Consider the following 21,448-nt stretch of genomic DNA (forward strand, 5'->3'; position numbering starts at 1 on the left):
AGCAAAAGTTTTGCCTTCCAGTACCACAATGGTCCAGCACAGTGCCCACATCACTGCTAAAGCCACCTCAAATCGCCTTTCCATCTCGCACTCCATTTTACCCTCAGCCCCGAGATACTTGAACTCATTTGCTTGGGGCAGTAACTCTCCCCCAACCCTGAAGGGCCAATCCACCGTTTTCCAGCAGATAACCATGGCCTCAGATTTGGAGGTGCTGACTCTCGTTCTGACTGCTTCACATTTGGCTGCAAACTGCCCCAGTGCATTCGGGAGGTCATGGTGTGATGAAGCCAACAGAACCACATCATCTGCAAAGAGGAGAGTTGCAATTCTGTTTTTAATTATTCAGTTCCAACGGCCCTACACAGGCAGTCGATCAGCCGAGTTGTTAACATTGCTTAGTCCCATCTTTGATTTATTACTGTGCATGTTACTCCATGTCGTGATTTTAATCATAGTAAAGCGTAAAGTAGAGCTATTGCTAGCTGCTAGCTACCTTGACCCTCTCCTTTGTATATTGTGGGGTGGGCAAACTCAAAACATGCTGGAGCTGCCAATGCTGATATAACAGACGCAACCTCTGTGGCCGCAGCACTTCTCGCTATTGTCCCATTTTACAGCTTCGCCGCCCTTGAAAAAGTGCTTCTTTTTCAGAGAAAAGCCTATTTTGTACTTCCCAGCTCCCGTAGTAGCAGCTCTGTTGGAGAGAGTGTGAATTCAAGAATTCCTTGACGCCCCGCGGCGTGACGCTTTCTGTGTGTGTTAGGGGTGGCGCTTGACTGGTGTAAATGATGCCGCCGTCATGTGACACCGCCAGTGTGTTTTGGACTTTAGGCTTCCTTTTTCCAAGTACAATACAAATGTTACTGTACAAAGGGACCTCTCAAATGCTGAATGCTGTAAAAGGACAGACAACTTAAATTTGCGGTGCATAACCAACGTAAGTGTTGTTGGAAAAACGAAAAGGTATTTTGTGTCAACATTCGTAGACTGTGGGTTAACATACCCAGACACTTGATGCATGTACAGTCAGTATACCGACTGTGCAGATGTTAGCTGTAAGCCAGCTTGCAAATAAATGTAATAAAGTAAACGGACGTATGTGTGTGTTTGTGTGTCAGCTCAGACTGAACTCTGAAACTCTAGTCCTTCTTCAGTTTACTTGTTTCCCTCCAATCCCTCCTCTTCGTCCTCTCATCTCTGTACATTTATAGATCCATTAAGCTCCAGGACATGTGCAAATTTAAAAAAAAAAGTTCAACATTTTAAACTTGCAAGGACACGTCTTCACAGCATTTCATGCCGCCCCGGGCAAACTCATGTCTAATCGCCTCTTTCCAATGACTTTGTATGCAGCATTCTGTCGTCTGAGCACACAGACACAAATGTGTCCAAAAACAGTCTTGTCCTCTTTTGAAAAATGGAAAAATATGCTCAACAAAAACGCTGGAATATCAATATACAGGAGCTTATATTTTCGCTCATGAAAAGTGAGGACAAGAATTTGGATTTCAGTTTAAGTTGAGCCAACAGCTGGAGCCGTCGGCACACGTTCAGTCTCTACCTGTGAAAGGTAATGAAGACTGTTGATGAAAGAAATCAAGCACAGCGTGAGCAGGAGGCAGGAGAATATTCAGGGAACGTGTTTTGAGTGATCTGTGGCGATGGCTGTCGTTATCCTAACTCACACACAGGAGATGATGAGTTCTTTAATTAATTAGCATTACAGTGTGTGTGTGTGTGTGTGTGTGTGTGTGTGTGTGTGTGTGTGTGCGGTGCTTTTGGGTACCACATCAATATTCCCCTCCAGCTCTTGTCAACATTTTCAGAGTTGGCGTGTCATGCAGTGGTGGAGAGATAACTGACAAAATGGATACAAGGACACTCACCTCAGCTGAAAAGATGAACGAAGCTTGGCTGTGAATAAATGAATAACTGAATGTGCGAGCTCGGAGAACGGCTAAATGCAGACCTGATAAATTTATAGATGATTGAATGCTGGAGCAGTTACGTGTCATGCACTGCTGTTAAAAAATAAACCAAGCTAATGTAGGCTACGCCTTCTCGGCCTGACATAAACCTTCATGTGATGTAACATGTTGCATCTTTAATCTAACTTACCCTTTATTGAAGCACGTCTCAGATGATGATGATGCCCCCCATAACCTCGGCTTCAAGGTTGCGCCCTGTGGAGATTGGCAGGTTTTATAATGACTTCCCACTGATCCCAAATGAACGCGGGCACTGTCTGAGAGAGCAAAAGGGATTTGTCATGCATGTAAATCGCTAAATGAGGTTATCCAAGTGGAACGCAGTACCTCCGGATAGGGAAACATTAGACTGATGAAATAACCCAAGAAAAATAGAATATGCCTAAATACTCTTATGAGTAGGTGTGTATTAAATTATTGTATTATTTTGTATGGGTTTAATTAAATTTAGCTCTGGAAATAAAAAAAATGTACCTCAAGAGCTCAGAATCATGGGAACGTTAAACCTGGAGCACACAGGACGATTTTAAATTCCTAAACTTATTTTTCTGACTTAATTCAGAATTTAACCATTTTTTAAATATTTTAATCAAAAGATTGCACAGACCAGATGATTCGGTCAAGATGCAGGACCACGCACTTGGCGTTCATTGTCATAGAAAGGGTGTCAAATACATGATGAGTTTTGGCAAAGACGCCAAAAGCACCTTTTCTTCCATATTCTTCCTGGAGACTGTAGTTCTTGTCCCAGGTGAAACCAGAAGTCAGTGTTGTTTAACTAAACATCATCAGGCTCTCACTCACATGATGAATTTATGTCACATTAGCTAACAAACATACTTATTTTAAGCCAAAATATGATCTTTTTTCTAAATATAACCAAATAGTTTTGTTGCCTAAACCTAACCAGGACCGTTTCAAGTCAGTGGTTCCCAACTGGTCCAACTCGGAACCCATCGGCTGTATTCGGCGTCTGACTTCCGGCAGACGGCGATACAGCCTCTGGGGGCAGGCCCCCGATTTTTTGGCGAATTTCCGTTTCTGACTTCTGTTCATATAAGTAAATATGCTCAACCATTTCGATGGATTCAGAGTTTGCAGTGACGCCAGTTATGTTCCGCCTCGTTAGTTCATCGCACGGACCGTTTAACCTGGCAACAACTGCAGCCGGCTCAAATGTGATCGGTCAATATCACGCGGACTACAAACAGCCTACAACCGGAAACCAGGGCTCTTCCGCTCTTCTTCCGGAGGCAAGATCTCTGGGGTTTGCCTACAGACTCACTGAATGTAGAGTCTGTATATAGAGACTAGACGAGTCCTTTCAAGTCGGGTCCTACAGAGGCAAGGCAAGACTTCCTCCTAGCATTCGGTGAACACACATTGGAACAGGCTATGGAGTGCCCAGGTGTGCGTCATTGAAGAGGCCCTGCCTTCGCTTCCAGCATATTGTGCACAAAGGACTGTGGGTATTTTATAGATACACACATGCATCCTTAAAAATTCTCTGAAGGTAGGACTCGGTCCTCGGTAGAATTTGAAGGATCCTTGACATTGGAACAGTCCTTAGGTGGGATTCGATGACGTAGCCTTGTTGAAATTCAGGAGGATCCTTCCTCAGTTTTGAGAAGCACCATCTGTCAAGTATCTGTCCATTAGTCACTCACTCTACAGTAGGAAACGGCACTTAAAAAAAGCTCTGTGCTGAAAGTTCACTGTACTTCAAAACAGTGTGGTGTTTTTTTACAAACTTGACACTCCATTCAGAATGGACCCATGGCCCACTTCTGGACCGCGACCCACCAGTTGGGAACCACTGCACTAAAGGGTGCCCTGTGCCTATGTTTTCATAACTGGACCTTCATCAGGCAAACAGTTTTGTAACAAAGAGAAACCCTGGTAAGTAGAAGTGGCCGTGAGTTCGCAATCAATCACATTACCCACGTACAGTGGTAGGGTATGAATGCCAAGCATCAGTCTATGTAGCAATCTACTTTATTATATTTAGTGACAGAGAAATAAGAAGTAAAAATTGAATACTGCACTGTGACAATCATAAACATACCCCAACGAGTTTTCTACTATTAGATTAGTAAATTCTTCTTAGGGAGCCTCCCTATTGTAGTGGTTAGAGCACTTGTCTTCCATGCAGAAGGTCTAGGACTTGAATTTTGCTGGGGTTGATGTCAGCAAAGGCATGCAGTCACAAGAGGTTCCCTCCACCGAATCAAAGGGGATCAGATTCCTTAAGGAGTAACTCCAGAATCTGAGCCAAGTCCTCAAACGAGGGTGCGTCTCAAGCCCATTGTAAACCGGAGGTTCCAGACATAGAAACAGATTCATTATAGACTGGTAAGTTCTTAAGAATAAATGCTTAAGTCCTATGCTTATATGACAAGGTTATGTTATATTCAGCAGAGAAATCCTCTAAGACAGCAAATACTAAAGGAGTAAACACGTCCTCCATCCCATACGACTGCATACATCGTTTATTCCTACCCTCTAATAAACCCACATTTCCTAATTTAGCGCCGGGGCAAGGTTAGGTTTAGGAAAAGAATCACATTAAGTACCTAACATAACTGTTATGTTAGGTACTAGGAACTGAACGTGATGTGACGACACAACGTGATGAATGACGTTATGTATGTATGTATCTAAAATAACTCAACCATGACTTTAGGTTTCACACGGGATGCTAACAGTGGTCTACTGGGTGAAAGTCCTGTGTTTATTTGACCCATCCACCGTCCCAACCACCTCCATACACAAACCTTGTCACTCTTCATGATAGCCTGAGTGTCAGACTGAAGCTCCCAGAACCTTCAGTCTGACATCGCCTCCATTGAAGGCGATTTACAAGGGGGAGGGAATTTGATTTTTCCCTAACCAATCAGTAGAGATCAACGACTCACCCAGAAGCTGACGTCATTAGTATCCATGCCTCGGGGGTGCCGAAAACAAGCGAGCATTGCCCGTTTAAAATGTCTCCGTCGTCATGCATGCCCAGCTGCATCGCTGTTAAATCCAGTTTAGCAGCTTCCTTAATTTGGTCCTCCATTAATGCGAGTAGTGGCGAAATACCTCGATAGCATCGTTAATGTGGTCTGTAGGATCTGTAGCAGTTGGCATTAGTGTGGCGCTGATTGGCTAATCGCTAGACCCGCCCCCACCCCAGGCGTTCATTGGGTCGTTCATCGTTTGGACGAGATAAATCGCAAATTCATTGCAGTATGCCAGACCAGAGATGCAAGCCTACTCAGTTGAGTGGGCGGGGTCTATGGTCTGGAACCAGGCTATCTTCATGAGACATCACTTGACATCATGCGTTCCTGTCATAATTACAACAAAGTTGCCGCCAACACTAACCATAAACATTGATTTTAATAAGCTGCTCATACAAACAACTTATGGTTTTGTTTTTTAAGTGAGCACACTCTCAAATGTGCATTGGAACAAAACCTTAGTTTGAGTATCCTTGACACCGCCTGGGAAGGAAAATGGATTAAAATTAATTCCAGTTCTGCTGCCAGCTGTCCGAGATGTCACCAGCAACAAAGAGCCAAATGTTCTGGTCCTGCTTTTCTTTAAACAATTTCTGGAGCTCAGTGTTTGAAGTGTTCTCACATACCCGCAAACAAAGACTCACATCCATTTATCCCCTTATTCAAAGAGCATAGCGTCACCATGTCAGCTTCATCGCTCGCCTGACAATTAATCCTTGATGGTGGATTGTGTAGTGTTAATACTGTTTTGTTTTACTGGGATAAATTACTCACTGGGGAAAAAGAAACAAAAACAAGAGGACAGTTTACTGTAGGGAAAGTTAGTTTTATATCAGCCGTCAGGTCACACACACTGATGGTCAGCAGTGCATAAAGTGATGTCGAAAATAAAGCTGCCGCAGCTTGAAATGTACCCTGGCGTGTCCCCTGTAATAGGCTGCCGAGGTCCAGCCTGTTTGTTTTTGTGCATCCTTGTTTATTCAGGTACTGTGGCCATGGCTCATGTCCACACACGGCCTCCTCTGTGGCATGTGCCAACCCACTCACATGCCGGCCAAGTCCACCCACTCCACTGCCCCCTTTATCCACCTGCCACTCTCTGTAGTCCATCAAAGGCAGGGAAAAAGACTTATCTTACCCTCAAACACTCTCTACCTAAATGAAATGCCCCCAGCCTTTGCACGTGTGTGCGTGTGTGTGTTGGCCCACTTTCTTTTATGACTGTTTGTGTATGTGCGCCTAAGTGATTGCTCTCTGGTACCTTGTTTCTCCGTTCCTCAGGTAATAGGAAACTTGGAGACAAACGGATGCTGGACTGATTGCGTCTGTGCTGTCCAACAGAATGCTTTAGGGGTAAATAGGAATATTTTTCTCTTTGTGATGGAGCCTTGTTTTATTCTGCTTCTACAAAACTTTCTCCAAAGTGCTCCTGTTTCATCGTGGTATTAGTCTTGCCTTTTACTAAGACATCAAAGAGCTAACAATGCTGCCTCAGACTGAACCCAGAGACCCACAGGTATAATGACAAGTACATCTCCACTGCTGCTGCAAATAGCAGCGAATGTGATGATAATTGCAGCCAATTACTTTTCTGTTGCCCCCTGGTGTTTTGTAAGAGCTAAATATATGGTGCCTTTAGCAGCGAGGCGAATGACATAACTGTAATGTTATTCCTCTCCCCATCTGCAGCAGTGGTTTAAAACAAAGACAATGAAAGACATCTAAAGGGGAACATTATCTTTATAACAGCCCAGTGGATATCATTAATCTGAGAGAGCTGTGTGAGAAGGTGAAAGGAAAGGCATGTGAGGAAACTTTGCCAAATCTGAAAGACCAGATCGGCACTGATCTCATTGCACTTCTGTGTCTCATGTGTCTTAAAGGAGTAGTTTGACATTTTGGGAAATGAGCTTTTTCACTCTCTTGCCGAGAGTTAGATGAGTGGGGCAAATTTTATGTTGGGCACCGTGACATCTGGAAGGGTACATTATCTTTATTGGAACCCAGTGGATGGTATTAATCTGAGATAGTGTTACAAGCAGGGAGAGGGTGAAAGAAAAAGAATATGAGAACTACATGTGAGATTTCTGGCAGAGAGTTAGACGAGAAGGCTGATACCATTCTTGTATTTGTTCTATTAAATATGAAGCTACAGCCTGAAGAGGGTTAGCTTAGCTTATGGCATTAAGACAAGAAGAAGCAGGGAGAGACAGCTTAAAGTGAGCTTTGTGAGGTTCTTTTTTGTACAATTGTACAGAACAAGCTGTTTCCCCTTTTCCCAGTCTTTATGCTATGCTAAGCTAACTGTACCTTATGTTGAGCTCGAGTTAGCTCTCTGTTTCACTAGCTTGTGTAACTCAATGAAATCTCTTATTATGTGTCTATTCATATCAATAAAAAAAGAGTAGGAACACGAGAAACAAACATTTAAAAAGTCTAAATATCCCAGAAACATTCCAATGTATTGATAAAAAGAAAATGAGATGAAGTTCAGCTAATTAGCCCCTTCTGGGGCTAGCCCCTTTTTCATTTGTGCTCCAATAATAGTTGAGCAAGCTTGCAACCCTGCAGAGTCTCGTTACATCCAGGACCCCAGGTACACTGCTTAGTGTTGCAGCCAGTTTTTCCAAGTGGCCACTTGTGGTATTGCAGCGAAAAAATCCCCTGCGGCCCAAAAAGCATTTTCCCCATGACCAGCCACTGTAAAAAAGACATCTGTAAAACTGTTGACAGGACACCTCGCACTTAAAGCAATATCAAGTGTGCCTCTTTCTTTTATGAATTTTTGATCCATATGGGTTTTATATTAGTTAACCTTTTCTGGAGCCAAGAAAAGCGCTTTAAAATCTGGGATGTCATCACAATGCGCAGTCTATGAGCTGAGCTGGAACCCGTGGGCGGAGCCAATGGGAGAAACATTACTGCACATATTCAGGGGGCCGCATACTGCTGAAACCTGGAAGCTAAAAAACTTTTTTGGTGTATGTGCCTGGGTGAAAGTCCTGTGTTTGTTTGACACAATCACTGTACCGACCACCTCCATATACCATACCATACCATACTAATTTATTTATATAGCACATTTAAAACAACAGACCTTGTCACTCTTTACATCACCTGACTTCCTCTGTTGTTCTCGTAAAAATAATAACAAGGTCGCCACCATCACTAACCCTAAATATTGGTCATAATACGCTGCTCGTACAAACAACCTACGGTGTCATTTTTTTAGTCGAGGACACTCTCATATGTGCATGGTAATGTATTTCTTTCAACTATTTCTGGACATCAGTATTTGAGGTGTTCTTTTTTTGGTGTATGTGCCTGGCATATGAATGAATAGGTGCCATCTTGTCATCCAGTATCTAGGTATTATTATACATCCATGGTTACATCTTAATTTAACTAATGTTAGCAAAAGCAAAACACAACCTAACCAGCTAGCTAACATATAGCTAGACAACAGTAACAGGTTGGCCTTATGTCAGCTCACCAATGTCAGGAGTGGAGAATTATGAAGTATATGAACCAAGTGATTTAAACATTACACAAACTTCCACTGTAACCTTCAACAAATTAATACATGAAACAAAAAGAAATGCTGTATTTTCATCATGTTTTCCTCGTGAATTGTAACATTTGCTGTTTTGACTGGTGCTCTTTTAAAGAAATCCTGTTGCTGTGTCCTCTTCTTGTTCTTATTGGTTTAATGGCACCCAACTAGAGAATTAGTGCTAACTCTTATTAATAGCATAACAGTAGTGGGTAGAAACACTTATTAAATTGCTATTTCTTTTACTGAGTGGAAATTCTGCTAAATTTGTGATACATTTGCATTGAAACTTGACCTCAGTCACCACCTGATCCTAACTTACGAGCACACCTGTCCCTCATTCCCCTAATCAGCCTGTGTTAAACGTTCCAGGTATTTTTTCAGACCTCTTAATCAGTTTTGCAAGCTCGTTTTTGGACTTTTGACACTGCCGGGACCTCTTAGTACTGATGCAAGTAAGGACTGCTCAACTAAATCTCCTTATCCTCAGTTTGCATTTGGGTTCACCTGATGTGCCTTGTACAGGTATTGATTCATTTTCGTACTGCTTATCCTTTTAGGTGTGGGAGGAAGCCAGAGAGCCTGGAGAAAACTCACACTGACACAGGGAGAACATGCAAACTGCAGAGAAGGGCTGTCACACCCCGGGGTTCAAACCAGGACGCCTCTATTGATCTACTTATTTAACTCTCGGCAGGAAAGCTGTTCAGCATATTTTTCAAAACATTTAACTATTCCTTCAAAATTACATGCAATCATTAAAAAGAAAAAATCTCCTCATGTTTTATTCTGTCAGTCCAAATCAGTGTTTTTCTGTGGGCACTGCTGATGTCAGAATGTAATTACAGCGCTCAGCATATATCACAGGTGTCGTACAAGGTCGATGCAGCCAGTAACCAGATCTCACCGTTACAACCAGTGAAGCGGCTGACGCACAACAAACACAAAACAATTTAAGCAGACCCCCGCAAGGACAGAGGCAGCGCTGTCTCCAATTGGGTGCCATAAAAGGACACTATGGTGCTCCCAGCTTATTGATTTCATAATTAGCCTGTTTAATGGCTCTCTGGCGACGTCAGGGGACAACAGATACGTGCAACCTTCCTGCAATCCTCCTGTTCTGTAGCCTGTGGTAGAAAGACATCAGGTGGTGTGTGACAGGGTTATTAAATCTCCCCTTGTAGGTTTTATAAAATTACCTGCTCTCATATGCGTAACATTATTACCAAAAAAAGAATTTTTCCCAATTTTGTAAAGAGCAATTTAAAAAGGTGTTATCGTGGCACAGTGGTGGAAAGGGCAGGCGATATCTGCTGCGGCTCATTTTCAATAAACTCAGCAGCAAAAATAAGTGCAGGGATGAGCAGTGAAGCTGACTGAAACACTGTTCAAGGCTGTAGGATTCGTTTCACCACCATAAATTTATCTGCAGCCTTTGCTTTGCTACGAAAAACAAGCACCGTTCCAGGGAGACGAGAGGCGGCTCTGCTTATTCTCTCTATTTTTACTCGCCTTTCTGGACACCATTATGAAGCAAAATGCATGCATCATGTCCCAAGGCGTGATTTTTCATCTCAGGCTTCACTCCCTGACAATTTGGCATCACTTATTATGTTTTTATGGGATAAAACCATAAATGTTTTGTGGGGGTAAATAATCCCTGATTCTCATGAATTAGTTAGCTGTATAGTTATGCTCAGTGGCACTCAAGATTTTTATTTTTTTAAGCAGGAGTTTTTAGGCTCAACAGGAACAGTCGTGGCCCCAGGAGATTATTCGACAATTTAGTCTAATGAATTCTCACTCACTCCAAGTCCATGTGAAGCAGTTGTGTCATATAATATTCAAGCATTTCAGTCAAACCATCCTACAGTCAGAGTGCGGTTTTGTTGTTTGCTCCAACAGAGAAATCATCCACCGTCTCAGGACGATTTTGACAGTGCAGCAAAACACAGGGCACCTCATTTGCAAATTGCCAGGTGTGCAACTCCTTCTCTCAGAATATGCTATAAGATATGTATGAGATGGAAAACGATGCTTGTTAGCTTTGATAGTCTGATCATCTCAACTTGTAACTCTAACTCGAGTTTTCTCCTTCGACTGTAAAACGATCGGAGCGTGAAATAATGGAAGAAATGGAGACTGTCCAACCAAGAAGAATGACAGCATCGGTCGTTTCACTAAGTGGCCCAAAACGGCATATGTAATGCCAGGTGACAGTATTATGTAGCCCTGTTCGAGACTGGCTGACTGTGAGAGACAGTCTCGGATGGTCTCAGAGATAAGCTCAGAGAAGAGGCTGCGTGTAGCTCTTCACAGGAGAGTAAAGACATATGTTTGCAAAACCAGCCAGTTTGTTTTCATCCTTAGAGTCCTTTCTATAAGGTGCCGTTTGTAAAGTGGCTCACACTGAAATTAACATCAACATTTTGCCACATTTAGCCTCAAACAATGTTTAAAAAAGTGGTGTGAATTTTTTAAAGTCACTTTTTCCCACATTTACAGCAATATTTGAAATATGTTAAATATAATGTTAAATCTAAATAATCTTAAATGTTAAACCTAAATGTTAAATCTAAATCAGAATCTAAATGTTAAATGTTAAATCTAAATGTGCTTGGTTAGTTTCACCAAGCACATTTAAATTTAAATTTTACATTTAGATTTAGATTTAACAATTAGATTTAACATTTAACATTTAGATTTAACATTTAAATTTTAGATTTAACATTTAGATTTAGATTTAACGTTTACATTTAACATTTAGATTTAGATGTAACAGTTAGATTTAGATTGAACAATTAGATTTAATATTTAACATTTACCTTTTAGATTTAACATTTAGATTTAGATTTAACGTTTATATTTAACATTTAGATTTAGATGTAACAGTTAGATTTAGATTGAACAATTAGATTTAATATTTAACATTTAGATTTAACATTTAGATTTAGATTTAGCAATTAGATTTAACATTTAACATTTAGATTTAGATTTAACGTTTACATTTAACATTTAGATTTAGATTTAACATTAACATTTAGATTTATATTGAACATTTAGGTTTAACATTTAATATTTAGATTGAACTGTGACATTAAATTTAACATATTTCAAATATTGCTGTAAACGTGGAATTCACACCACTTTTTTTAAATGTTGTTTGAAGCTAAATGTGGCAAAATGTTGATGTTAATTGACACCCTATACCTTTCTGCTGCAAAACCAAAAACACTTGAGATAAAGTAGAAATCTTACCTGTTACATGTTAAAAGAGTCATAACTGACCTTGTTTGCAGTCCGGGGTGTCCTGTTAACAGTTTTACCAGTGTCTCCTTTATAATCGTGGCCTGTGGAGAAAATGCTTTTTGGGTCACGAAGGATTTTTTCGCTGCAATACAGCCAGTGGCCACTGGGAAAAGTCAGAGGCAAGGCTGAGGAGCATGTCTGTGGACCTGCTGCAGTTCTCACCAAGAGTGAAGTACTAAGGTGTGTCTTCACGGGACAGTAATGAACACGCGTCAAAATGAAGCGAAGAAGAAAACGCCACACTTGAAAACTTACTTGGACAAGCAACACAAATTTGAAATGTATGTTTATTTATTTTTAGGCTTTACAGGAGAAAAGACCTCAAAGATGAAGACAGACTTTTTGGTTTGATAAAATTATACCTGATTAACTTTCCCACCTTCGATAAAGAGCAAATAAGTAATGGAAAGAAGCCGTTGTTTTTTTCCTGTTTTCAAACAGATTGTTCAACCAACTGATCGTCAGACCTTAAGAGTGCAACGTGTAATATCAGGTCACATCCTCTTAACTCGTAGGGGGCAGCATTTCAGCTCCAAGCTACACTGAACTAATAGCAGGGCAGGAATAACATTAAGCCAAATTCGACCAAGACTGTAGCAGCAAGAAAACAGCCACATTCAAACCATATTAATACCATTTGGCTTATTTTTCGGTACAGTTTGTGTTGTCTTTCTTTGCCCAGTCAGTGTTTTGTGTGTCTCTCTGCTTTTCAACAGTCTTTGCCTACAAAAAACAGATTTTCGATTTTTGGTTTCAGACTTTGGACGCCTGGATTGGGACAATGATTTAAGATTACAAACTGAAACGAGCAATGAGCAGTAAACCTGTAAGCTGTCTAAGCCAAACTATCTGAGCTGGCAACCTGAAATGGCTGATGTAACCACACTTCTATCATCGATTTCAGACCTTTTGACTTTTGATTCCTCCCAATTATGGAGGAAGACGAGACATAAAAAGACTGCTGAACTTTATGTCGGGAGAGCTCGCAGGTATCTCAAAACAACAAAAACCAAAGCTGGGCTTGGCTTCTTTGTCCTCTCATGTTGGACTGAGGGCAGACTGGATGACTCACTATCTGTTCTCAGTGTACAAGTTGTTATGGGATCTTCCCCTTATGGGTAACCTACGAAGGCGTGACATGTGCTTCATGGTGTATGTGGAGGGAAGCAGCTCTCTTGGGGCATCATGATGAAAATGGCAGGCAGCAAAGAGTGATGATAGTCAACAGAGTTACGTGTCTAGATGAGCTCAGGGCTACTGTTAGACACAATGAGAAGGTCATGTTTATTGTTTTGTGGTGAAGACTGCAATAAAGCCATCGTTGGTAAGCAGCATTCGAACGCCTCACCATCCTTCCTTCTGCAGAGTGGTCTGGAATGCTAGAGGCGAACTACCAGCTAATAACGAGCCAAGCTAGAATTACTGTTAATAAGCCAGCGTGTTCGCAACCAGGGTTTGGAGCCGGTAAGCTGTCACTGAGGGAGGTAACAAAGTGGTATTACAAGACAGTATGGGCGGGTGCTAGCCCATACTTAAATTAGCAGATATCTCTGCAGCACAATACATAGATGTCTAAAATATTGTCAAAACTACTTCTTTACATTCTGTTGATAATGTTAGCTCGTACTTTTAATGTTTTACTCTAAAATTCTTGGCATATCTTACACATATCACACTGCACCTTGCACCCATTGCACTAAGGGGCCGATCACACCGAGATGAAACGCCAGAAACGCGACGCCAGTAAAACCATTGTTTTCCTGTGATACAGTGCGTCTGACCAGCGTTCAAGCGTCTTTTTAGATGGCTGTTTTTCCGGCGTCTTTTTAGACGCGCATTTTTGTAGACGCACGTAGATGCTGAAAAGTTAAAATATTTTCAACTTTTTGAGCGTTGGATGCCAGTAGCTAGCGCGCATTGAATAAGCGCTTCCAGCGTTTCAAGCGTCTTTGAGGCGTCCGTATCTCTAGCCTCTCATTTCTGTGTGATCACCCCCTAAGTAACCAAAACCACAGTGTTTCCCTAACCTTAACTGATATAAAATGGAAACCAAACCATGGTCTTTACTAGGGCTGCCACTAACGATTGTTTTCATTGTCGACTAATCTGTCGATTATTTCTTCGATTAATTGACTAATCCTTTCATCGAAAAATGTGTTAAAATGTTGAAAAATGTCAGTCTGTCTCGCCCAAACCCCAAAATGAGGTCATCTAATATCTTGTTTCATACTCACGCCAAAGGGTTTTAGTTCACCGTCATGGGAGAGTGTGTAAAGCTGCCAATATCTGAACGTAAAAAGCTGCAGTAAGACTTTACAGTACTTTTCTATGAAAAATGACTCAAACCAATTAGTCGACTAATAAAATAGTCACCGATTATTTTAATAGTCGATTAGTCATCGATTAGTCAACTAATCGTGGCAGCCCTAGTCTTTACCAACCCTAACTATTTGCTTGCCTAAAGCAAACCAATTACCCCCTTTACACCTTGCATTAACATGCGTTTTTTGTGATCAGATTGCAATCGGATTGCTCTTGACACATGAAAGTACAGGTGTAAATACACTCGAAACGCATTGTGGACAGATTGTTATCCGATCTGCCGAACCACTTCTGAAGGTGGTCAGTGTAAGTGTAAATGCGAATGTGTCTCCAATCCACATGCAGCAATTCTGCGGGTGAAAATATGTAAGCAAGGTGCGCCAGCTGGACACAGGAAGAAGGGGCCGACAACTCGACAACTCTCACCGGGTAGCGACTGCCAAGAATAAGAAAACATGGGTGATAGCTGAAGATGGAGTCACGGTGAGACGAAGAAGGATATGAAGTTGTACTCTGCTGCTGGAAATGTTCGCAGAAGAAGAAGAAGAGGATGTGACGTCAGCAGGACGGAGCATGATCAGATAGCAAACGAATCTGGATATAGAGACCAGAGACGCATATTAATACCAGGTATAAATGTATGTGGTCAAGCACTAACCAACTGCAATCCGATCGCAAAAAATGCATGTTGATACCAGGTGTAAAGGGGGCCGTAGTGTTGTCACATGACTATAAAATTTGTTCTTTAACTGTGATTTTGGAAGGTTCAGACAAACTATATTGTCCTGCCAATAGGGACATGAGATCAGAAAACACTATGTGTAGTTCTAGAGGACAGAGACAACCTACGATCATTGTTTTGATTTGGTTTAATTTGACTCATTAAGAGAAGTAAATTAAATGTTATGTAGAATATAATATCTGTACAGTGAGCAGCATAATCTCTAAAACACACATCTTACAAAGGGCTCATTACGGTTCATCTGTCTCTGTACTGAGCCTCCATCCACAGTGTCCTTCCTCTCTGCCGTCTTCACACAGAAGCTGCTCAACACTTTTTTTTGGTGTACAATTATCACTGGAACAAAACGGACTGCCACCTGCTGCCAGCTGCTCTCAGGCACAACAGTGTGTTCCTCCGCTCCTCCTCGTCGTGATGGAGACGAGCTGGCCCGCGGCGCTGTCAGTCATCTCCCTGTGTTTGCTTCACAGACGCTGCATGGGGATAAGAAGGCCTTTTGAACAGCTGTGTGCAGGCAGAAGCAGCTTTTTGGGGTCTCTAAAGACACCCTGCTGTAAAATGGCACAGCATGGTTATACAATATGTGATACTTGACGGGCCAGCGTGTGCCCCGTTTGATTAGATCTGGTGTTCTTTAAGAGCGTCTCCTGTGGCTGATGATGTGACAAAACACAACGAGCTTTGGATCTGGGCTTGAGTCCTTGTTATTCTGGAAGACGACTGTGATAAAGCCCAGCATGCACCTTGCTGCTGCCATCTGCTCCCTCTCCTCTGCTCGCCTGACAAGAGTTATGTTTACATAAAAGCACTGTGGTTCCTCCGCTAACCACTTCATGTTAACATAGCATTGGCAGCATGTCGGACACAATGCATTTCTGCGTGAATATCAGTGAGCAAACGGTCTGACTTTATCACCTTGTGCACAGCATGTGTGTGTGTATGTGTGTGTACAGGACTTTACATATGCAGAGCAGGAGGCTGTCGAACTGTCTGGAGATTAAAATGCGGGGGAAATATAATAAAGCAATAAAAATGGTTTCTCTTAGTATTCACAATGTGTGCTTATCCTTGCCACGAGAGGATATGTGGCAAGGGCACGAGAATCCTTTATCATCTATCTGCTGACATTAGATCCTGTTGTTTTTCAGAGGTAGCTTATTCCCGGAGAAGAAAAATATTGATTTTAAAGGTTCCAGCTGAAAGTATCCCTTCAGAGCAATTCATCTCGGTAATATAAACCAACTCAAAATGATTCTGGTTTCGGTTATAGCAACAGAGCTGCACCTATTCCTCTTCAAAAGCAGAGTTCTTCTGAGGGACTCTCCGCTGTCAAATCAAACAGCTTTTGATGTCGTTATGTAAGACAGTTACACAGGGTTTATGAACAGTTTTGGCTTCAGTCATTTCACATTTCTCATTAATGTATTTATGGCTGTGAAATAATACATTGTGGTGATATAACGTAGTGTGTGAGATTTAGGGGGATTTAGTTGCATCTAGCGGAGAGGACCGCAAATTGAAACCAGCCGAAACTTTACAGAGGTCTCCCTCCCTCAGCACAAACGGACAAGGTGATTAAAACTGGTAAAAACACTGAATAAAGCAGTTTCACGTTACAAATCGGTGACTACATTTGCACGCACAAAATATTCCAATATTTGCCCTTATTCCAAAAAAGACTATATTCCTACTGAGCTGTTAACATGGCTAGTTACAAAGAATATTCCACTATTAATATTCACGTTTACATGCAGCCTTGTTTAAACAGATTAACATGCTCTAACATGACGTCCATCATCAAATTTTAGAAAAGTGGAACGGCTGGAGCTGCTTGCCAGTGTGCTTCTTTGCATCAAGACAAGATTTTTTTCAAAGTTTCCAACCGGTGGCGGACTTGTTAGCTTGTGCGAACACACCCTCACTCTTTTATTCCTTCAACAACCTTCTTGAAAAGGGCGGTGTTATGATATTTGCGCTTACCCACAAACTGGTTGATATCCCAGTCTTTCATAGAGTTTGAACGTAAGCGTGTTTCTTCTTCTGACCAGAAATTTGGGCCTTTTTTTTAAGGTCATGCGTCTCTACCCAGCTTTGTCGTCTGTTAGTGAGTTGCTTTGTGTACAATGTTTCCATGACAACACACAGAGCTGACCACAAACAGACAAACACACGTTCAAACACACATTTGGAATGCATTGTATACATGCCCAAAGAATCCCATTAGAACCAGAATGATATCAGCATATCCCGAATGTCTTAATTGGACAATGCCAAATTTGGAAAAAACCCTAATTCAGAATATCCTAACAGAATATGCTGTTTACATCTCTTGCATAAAAATTCCAAATAACGTCATTTTCTAAATAATAATGTGCATGTAAACGTAGCCGGTGTCTCTCCTATTGTGTTCGGCATGTCGTGAATCAAACCAACCCGGTTTCACTCCGAAGTCGTTGAAATCAGGAGCATGGGCAGTGACTTGCTGTGTCAGACACTGACGAAAAAAGCTGTCCTTTCTGATACGCTGATACGCGGCCGGTCACAGTTATAGTTTAACGGCGTGGGTCCTAGTAGGGTGGGTGTGTGGGTCTAACAAACACGGACCTTCACCCAGGAGAGCAGTGTCTGGCTTACATCCCGTAAGATTATAAAGCCAAACCCTGTTCTTTTTTCCTAAACCGACGTAGTGCATTTATTTTGAAAGAGACTGTATGTAAACGTTAAATTTCCTGTGAAAACGGAAGTGTATTGTGAAAGAACACAATTCATGTAACAGGCAGAACTTGACACGGGGTCCCAGAATGTCAACAAGCAACGCACCCAGGGTACCTTTCACGTCATATCTGAACATGGAAGGTCCGTGACCAAACGCAATATGTGACGAGGTCGGAGTGAGAATGTGTTGATTAAACTGGTAAAAACAATGAATGAAGCAGTTTCACGTTTTTCTAATGCCCTCATCGTGGAGAGGCTGCTAACTACAGAGGCTGACATGAAAACACAAACGGCCCCATCTAGAGTGAGCGTTTGGTTTGTCCATACTGGGCTACTGTAGAAACATGGTGATCCCTGTGGACAAGGACCCACCCCCTATGTAGATATAAGCAGCTCATTCTAAGGGAACAAAAACAAGATTCTTATTTTCAGGTGATTACACACTAAAAAAAAAAAAAAAGTACTTATTATGTTATATTCCATTTCTGCCAATATATCTCCCTAAATCCTGGACCTTTAAATTTATCTACTGTTGATCAAAGACAGAGAGGATGATGATTTTAAAGCACCAAACACGCTCCAGTTATAAATGTTTCATTGTCGTCACTCGCTGCTGTTTGTGTGCGATTCCAGTAAAAGATTTTAAAGACTCTGTCATCACTAAAATGGCTGATGTTTGCAGTAAAATGGTTGATGGGTGAGTCAACTTCCTGGTCCCCCGTTTTGGATCACTCGCTTCTGTCAGAGACTGACAGCCGTCCTGCAGAGGCAGGTGCTTTATGTTCATTTCCTGAACAATTCAATCCGCTGATTAATTGCTCCCCTCAGAGAAAAAAGGCTGAGATGCCATTACAAGGCCGGCAGAAATTTCTCAAACCACATTAGCATCTAATGGGACTGACTGGCAGTTTAAAGTTGTGTCTCTTCTTTTGGGAGAAATCATCACAATCGTACAGTTTTACAGCTCAGGAGGCAGATTATGCTGGTGTGTTTTTCCCTTTGAAGTGCAGGTCAGACCTATTTTCACATCGGAAATATGCAAATGCTCACTAGTGGAATGCAAAAGTTGTTGGATTCATTTGAATAATCTCCATGAAAACATCTAGAAATACCCTCCCTCTGTGATTCAAGAAGGAAACCCAAGTGAGGGTAATTTTTATTCATCGTATTTGGAAAATAAATAGCTTCATCTCATAGTAATCACAATGCATCTTTAGACGGTAGTACAGATATTATCAAGAGGGAATTAGCTAAAGTCATATTCAAAACAGTTTGTGTTCAATTGTGAGGGTCCATCTGCATTTTTGCAAGGGCTCATGTGGAAAAACTGCATTAGCAAAACTTGGGTAAAAAGAGCACAGCGATGGCAAATTGAGATCTGTTTTTGTTGTTTTGGCAAACCAGGTGACACTGCAATAGGTATATGAGAAACAAAATGCATTACATAAATTCGACATTGCTGCATTGTGTATTTCATCCCTGGCCACACATTTATCACAGTGTTCATTTGAAAAGCCGAAGGATCAAAGGTGTCACATGAAAAAAGACAAAAGCTCAGCACGGAAAGGTTACTGCTGACATGTCATGCATAAATGATAAGGACTGTAACAAATGACAGCGATAAACATGTCAACTCAATGGCTTGCTTCCTAAATTACAGCCTTATTCATTAGTCGGCCGTGGTCGTTAGTAAAACCGTAATAAACTTCTTCATCGCGATTGTAAGCGCTCGGAAAGGTCAGTCTGTGAACAACGTCAGTGAGGATTGTCGTACTAGAAAAGATTACACAAATTTACAAAGAACCTCCCTGAAAAAAATATCACAAGTCGACCCCGAAAAACGTCCCTGCTGGCAAACACTGCTTTGATTATACTCACAAAAATAAGAAGAGAGAGGACTAATAAACACATCCTGCTCGGCGCTGTGATCAGTACATGACCCAGTGATCTCAGCTGTTTCTCTCACACCATTGTCCTCGTTCGTCATTGTGCTATCGTTAGTCTGTGCATCACCAGCCCTCTTTGTAAACACGCAGTTTCCCAAACTGCTACAGTCAAACCAGCATCTGAGCCATCTGGCCACGACACAAATTACTCCCACAGTATGATCCTCCGCTTTTTCTCCATCACCCGGTAGTGGGAGAAGTTTCTGGTAAACACTTCACATTACATGGACGGGGCAGGAGGGAGCCTGAGAGGGGTACCGGTGGAGGGCGAAGAGAGGAATGTGTTGCAGAATTCTTTGAGCTGCTTTACTGTCACACCAGAGAGGTTATAAATGTAAACGTGTTGTTGTTGCTGTCACTGACAAAGTTGATTTGGCACTGCTCCAGTCTGGCAATATCCCCAATGTCCAGCTCGGATAATAACTGAGTCGGGTCTGTGTTTGTTGTTAAAACCTGTTTCTCCTGCTGCTCCTGTGGTTCCTCCATCTCCTGCTTCTCATCTTTGTCCTCCTCCTCCTCCTCTTCCTCCTCCTCTGTGATGGAGCAGAGGCGGGTGGCACTCCCGGGGTTGTCGGCAGGCGGTCTGTAGTGGCACTGCCCGTTCAACAGCCTCCTCAGTGGCATCAGGGGCACTGCTTCCTCGCCCAGCAGCTGCTGCTGGCAGTGCCGGAAGTCGCTCTGACGCTTCAGCCGCTTGAACTCGCTGAAGGCGGAGGTGGCGTTCTGGTAGAGGCTGTGGGCGATCGCCTGAGCCTTCTCCGACTTGCTCACCAGCACAGCGTGACACCGGAGCACCACGGCCATGTTCTTGACCTGGTGCCTGTAGATCCAAGCCAGGATCTTGGGCCGGCACGGGTCAGCGCCGCAGTAGGTGATTCTGTTCAGAGAGTAAAGATGGATGGGTTTCTTTTTCCCCGATTTGTCAGCACTCATGCGGATCCCTTGCGGCCCCACTGTTAACCTCATCTTGACACTCTGGTCCCCGTAGTTGCTCCTCGCCCAGATCTTGGCCACTGCCTCCTGGGTGCAGCCGTCTCCCTTTGCCGTGATGGTGACCACACTCCCCAGGTAGCGTACATTGTAAACTGGCTCCTCTTTGTTCAGTTCCACCTTCTGACGTTTGGTGTGGAAGATGTTGCCCACCCAGTCGAAGGGGCAGTCGGGCAGTAAGTCCGGACAGGAGCGCAGAAGAGAGGAGAGGATGGAGTGGTAGGTCAGCCCGGTCCCCAGGCTCTTGGGTTTACTCTTGGCCTCATCCTCCACCAGAACAAACTTATTCCTTCTCCAAGGAAGCATGGCGTGGGAGGAGTTGGAGCGAGTGGGCTCCTTCTGCCACTGCGTTTGCTCTTCACAGCTCAGGCAAAAGAGTAAAGGAAAGCCGGTGTGTTTCGAGGCAGAGAGGGAAAGCAGAGAGAAGCTGCTTCACAAAGCACAGAAGAGAGACTGAGAGCTGCGAGCCTCAGCCAGTCTGTTCCCCCGCACGCTCCTCCTTCCTCTCCTCCTCCTCCCCTTCCTCCTCCTCCTCCTCCTCCTCCTTCTCCTCTGTTGTCTGCATCATGCAGCGCTGATCAGTGCAGGAGCCTCAGCCCGGCGCTCAGGCGCCCTCAGCCCCCTCCCTGCTTCGTTGTTTTGCTTCCAAATGGCTCCCTACCAGAGCGTTATTTATCTGTCCAGCTTTACACTAAGGTATCACTGTATTTATGTTTATTGTAAACCTGAGGAGGAGGAGGGTACATCGCCTCGTCACTCCCTCTCAGGGGACTTATGTGACTTGTTAATTCTGCTGTAAAAGTCAGTCAAGTCCATAGAATTTAATTAATCCTTCACGTTTAGTGTGATGTTTTAATGCAGATTGATCTTGTTAA

At 42.6% G+C, this 21,448-nt stretch overlaps 1 protein-coding gene across 1 annotated transcript; it reads right to left on the bottom strand.

The window, feature by feature from the left end:
* Positions 1-15,252: 15,252 nt before the first annotated feature.
* On the bottom strand, positions 15,253-21,010 carry fam43b (family with sequence similarity 43 member B). The gene is made up of 2 exons (XM_049581485.1): positions 19,516-21,010; positions 15,253-15,395 (listed from the first exon to the last, which is right to left on the bottom strand). The coding sequence occupies exon 1, from the start codon at positions 20,877-20,879 to the stop codon at positions 19,896-19,898; it is 984 nt and encodes a 327-aa protein (XP_049437442.1). The 5' UTR covers positions 20,880-21,010; the 3' UTR covers positions 15,253-15,395; positions 19,516-19,895.
* Positions 21,011-21,448: the final 438 nt, after the last annotated feature.

Source organism: Epinephelus fuscoguttatus, linkage group LG7, assembly GCF_011397635.1.
Source record: "Epinephelus fuscoguttatus linkage group LG7, E.fuscoguttatus.final_Chr_v1".
NCBI classification, from domain to species: Eukaryota; Metazoa; Chordata; class Actinopteri; order Perciformes; family Serranidae; genus Epinephelus; species Epinephelus fuscoguttatus.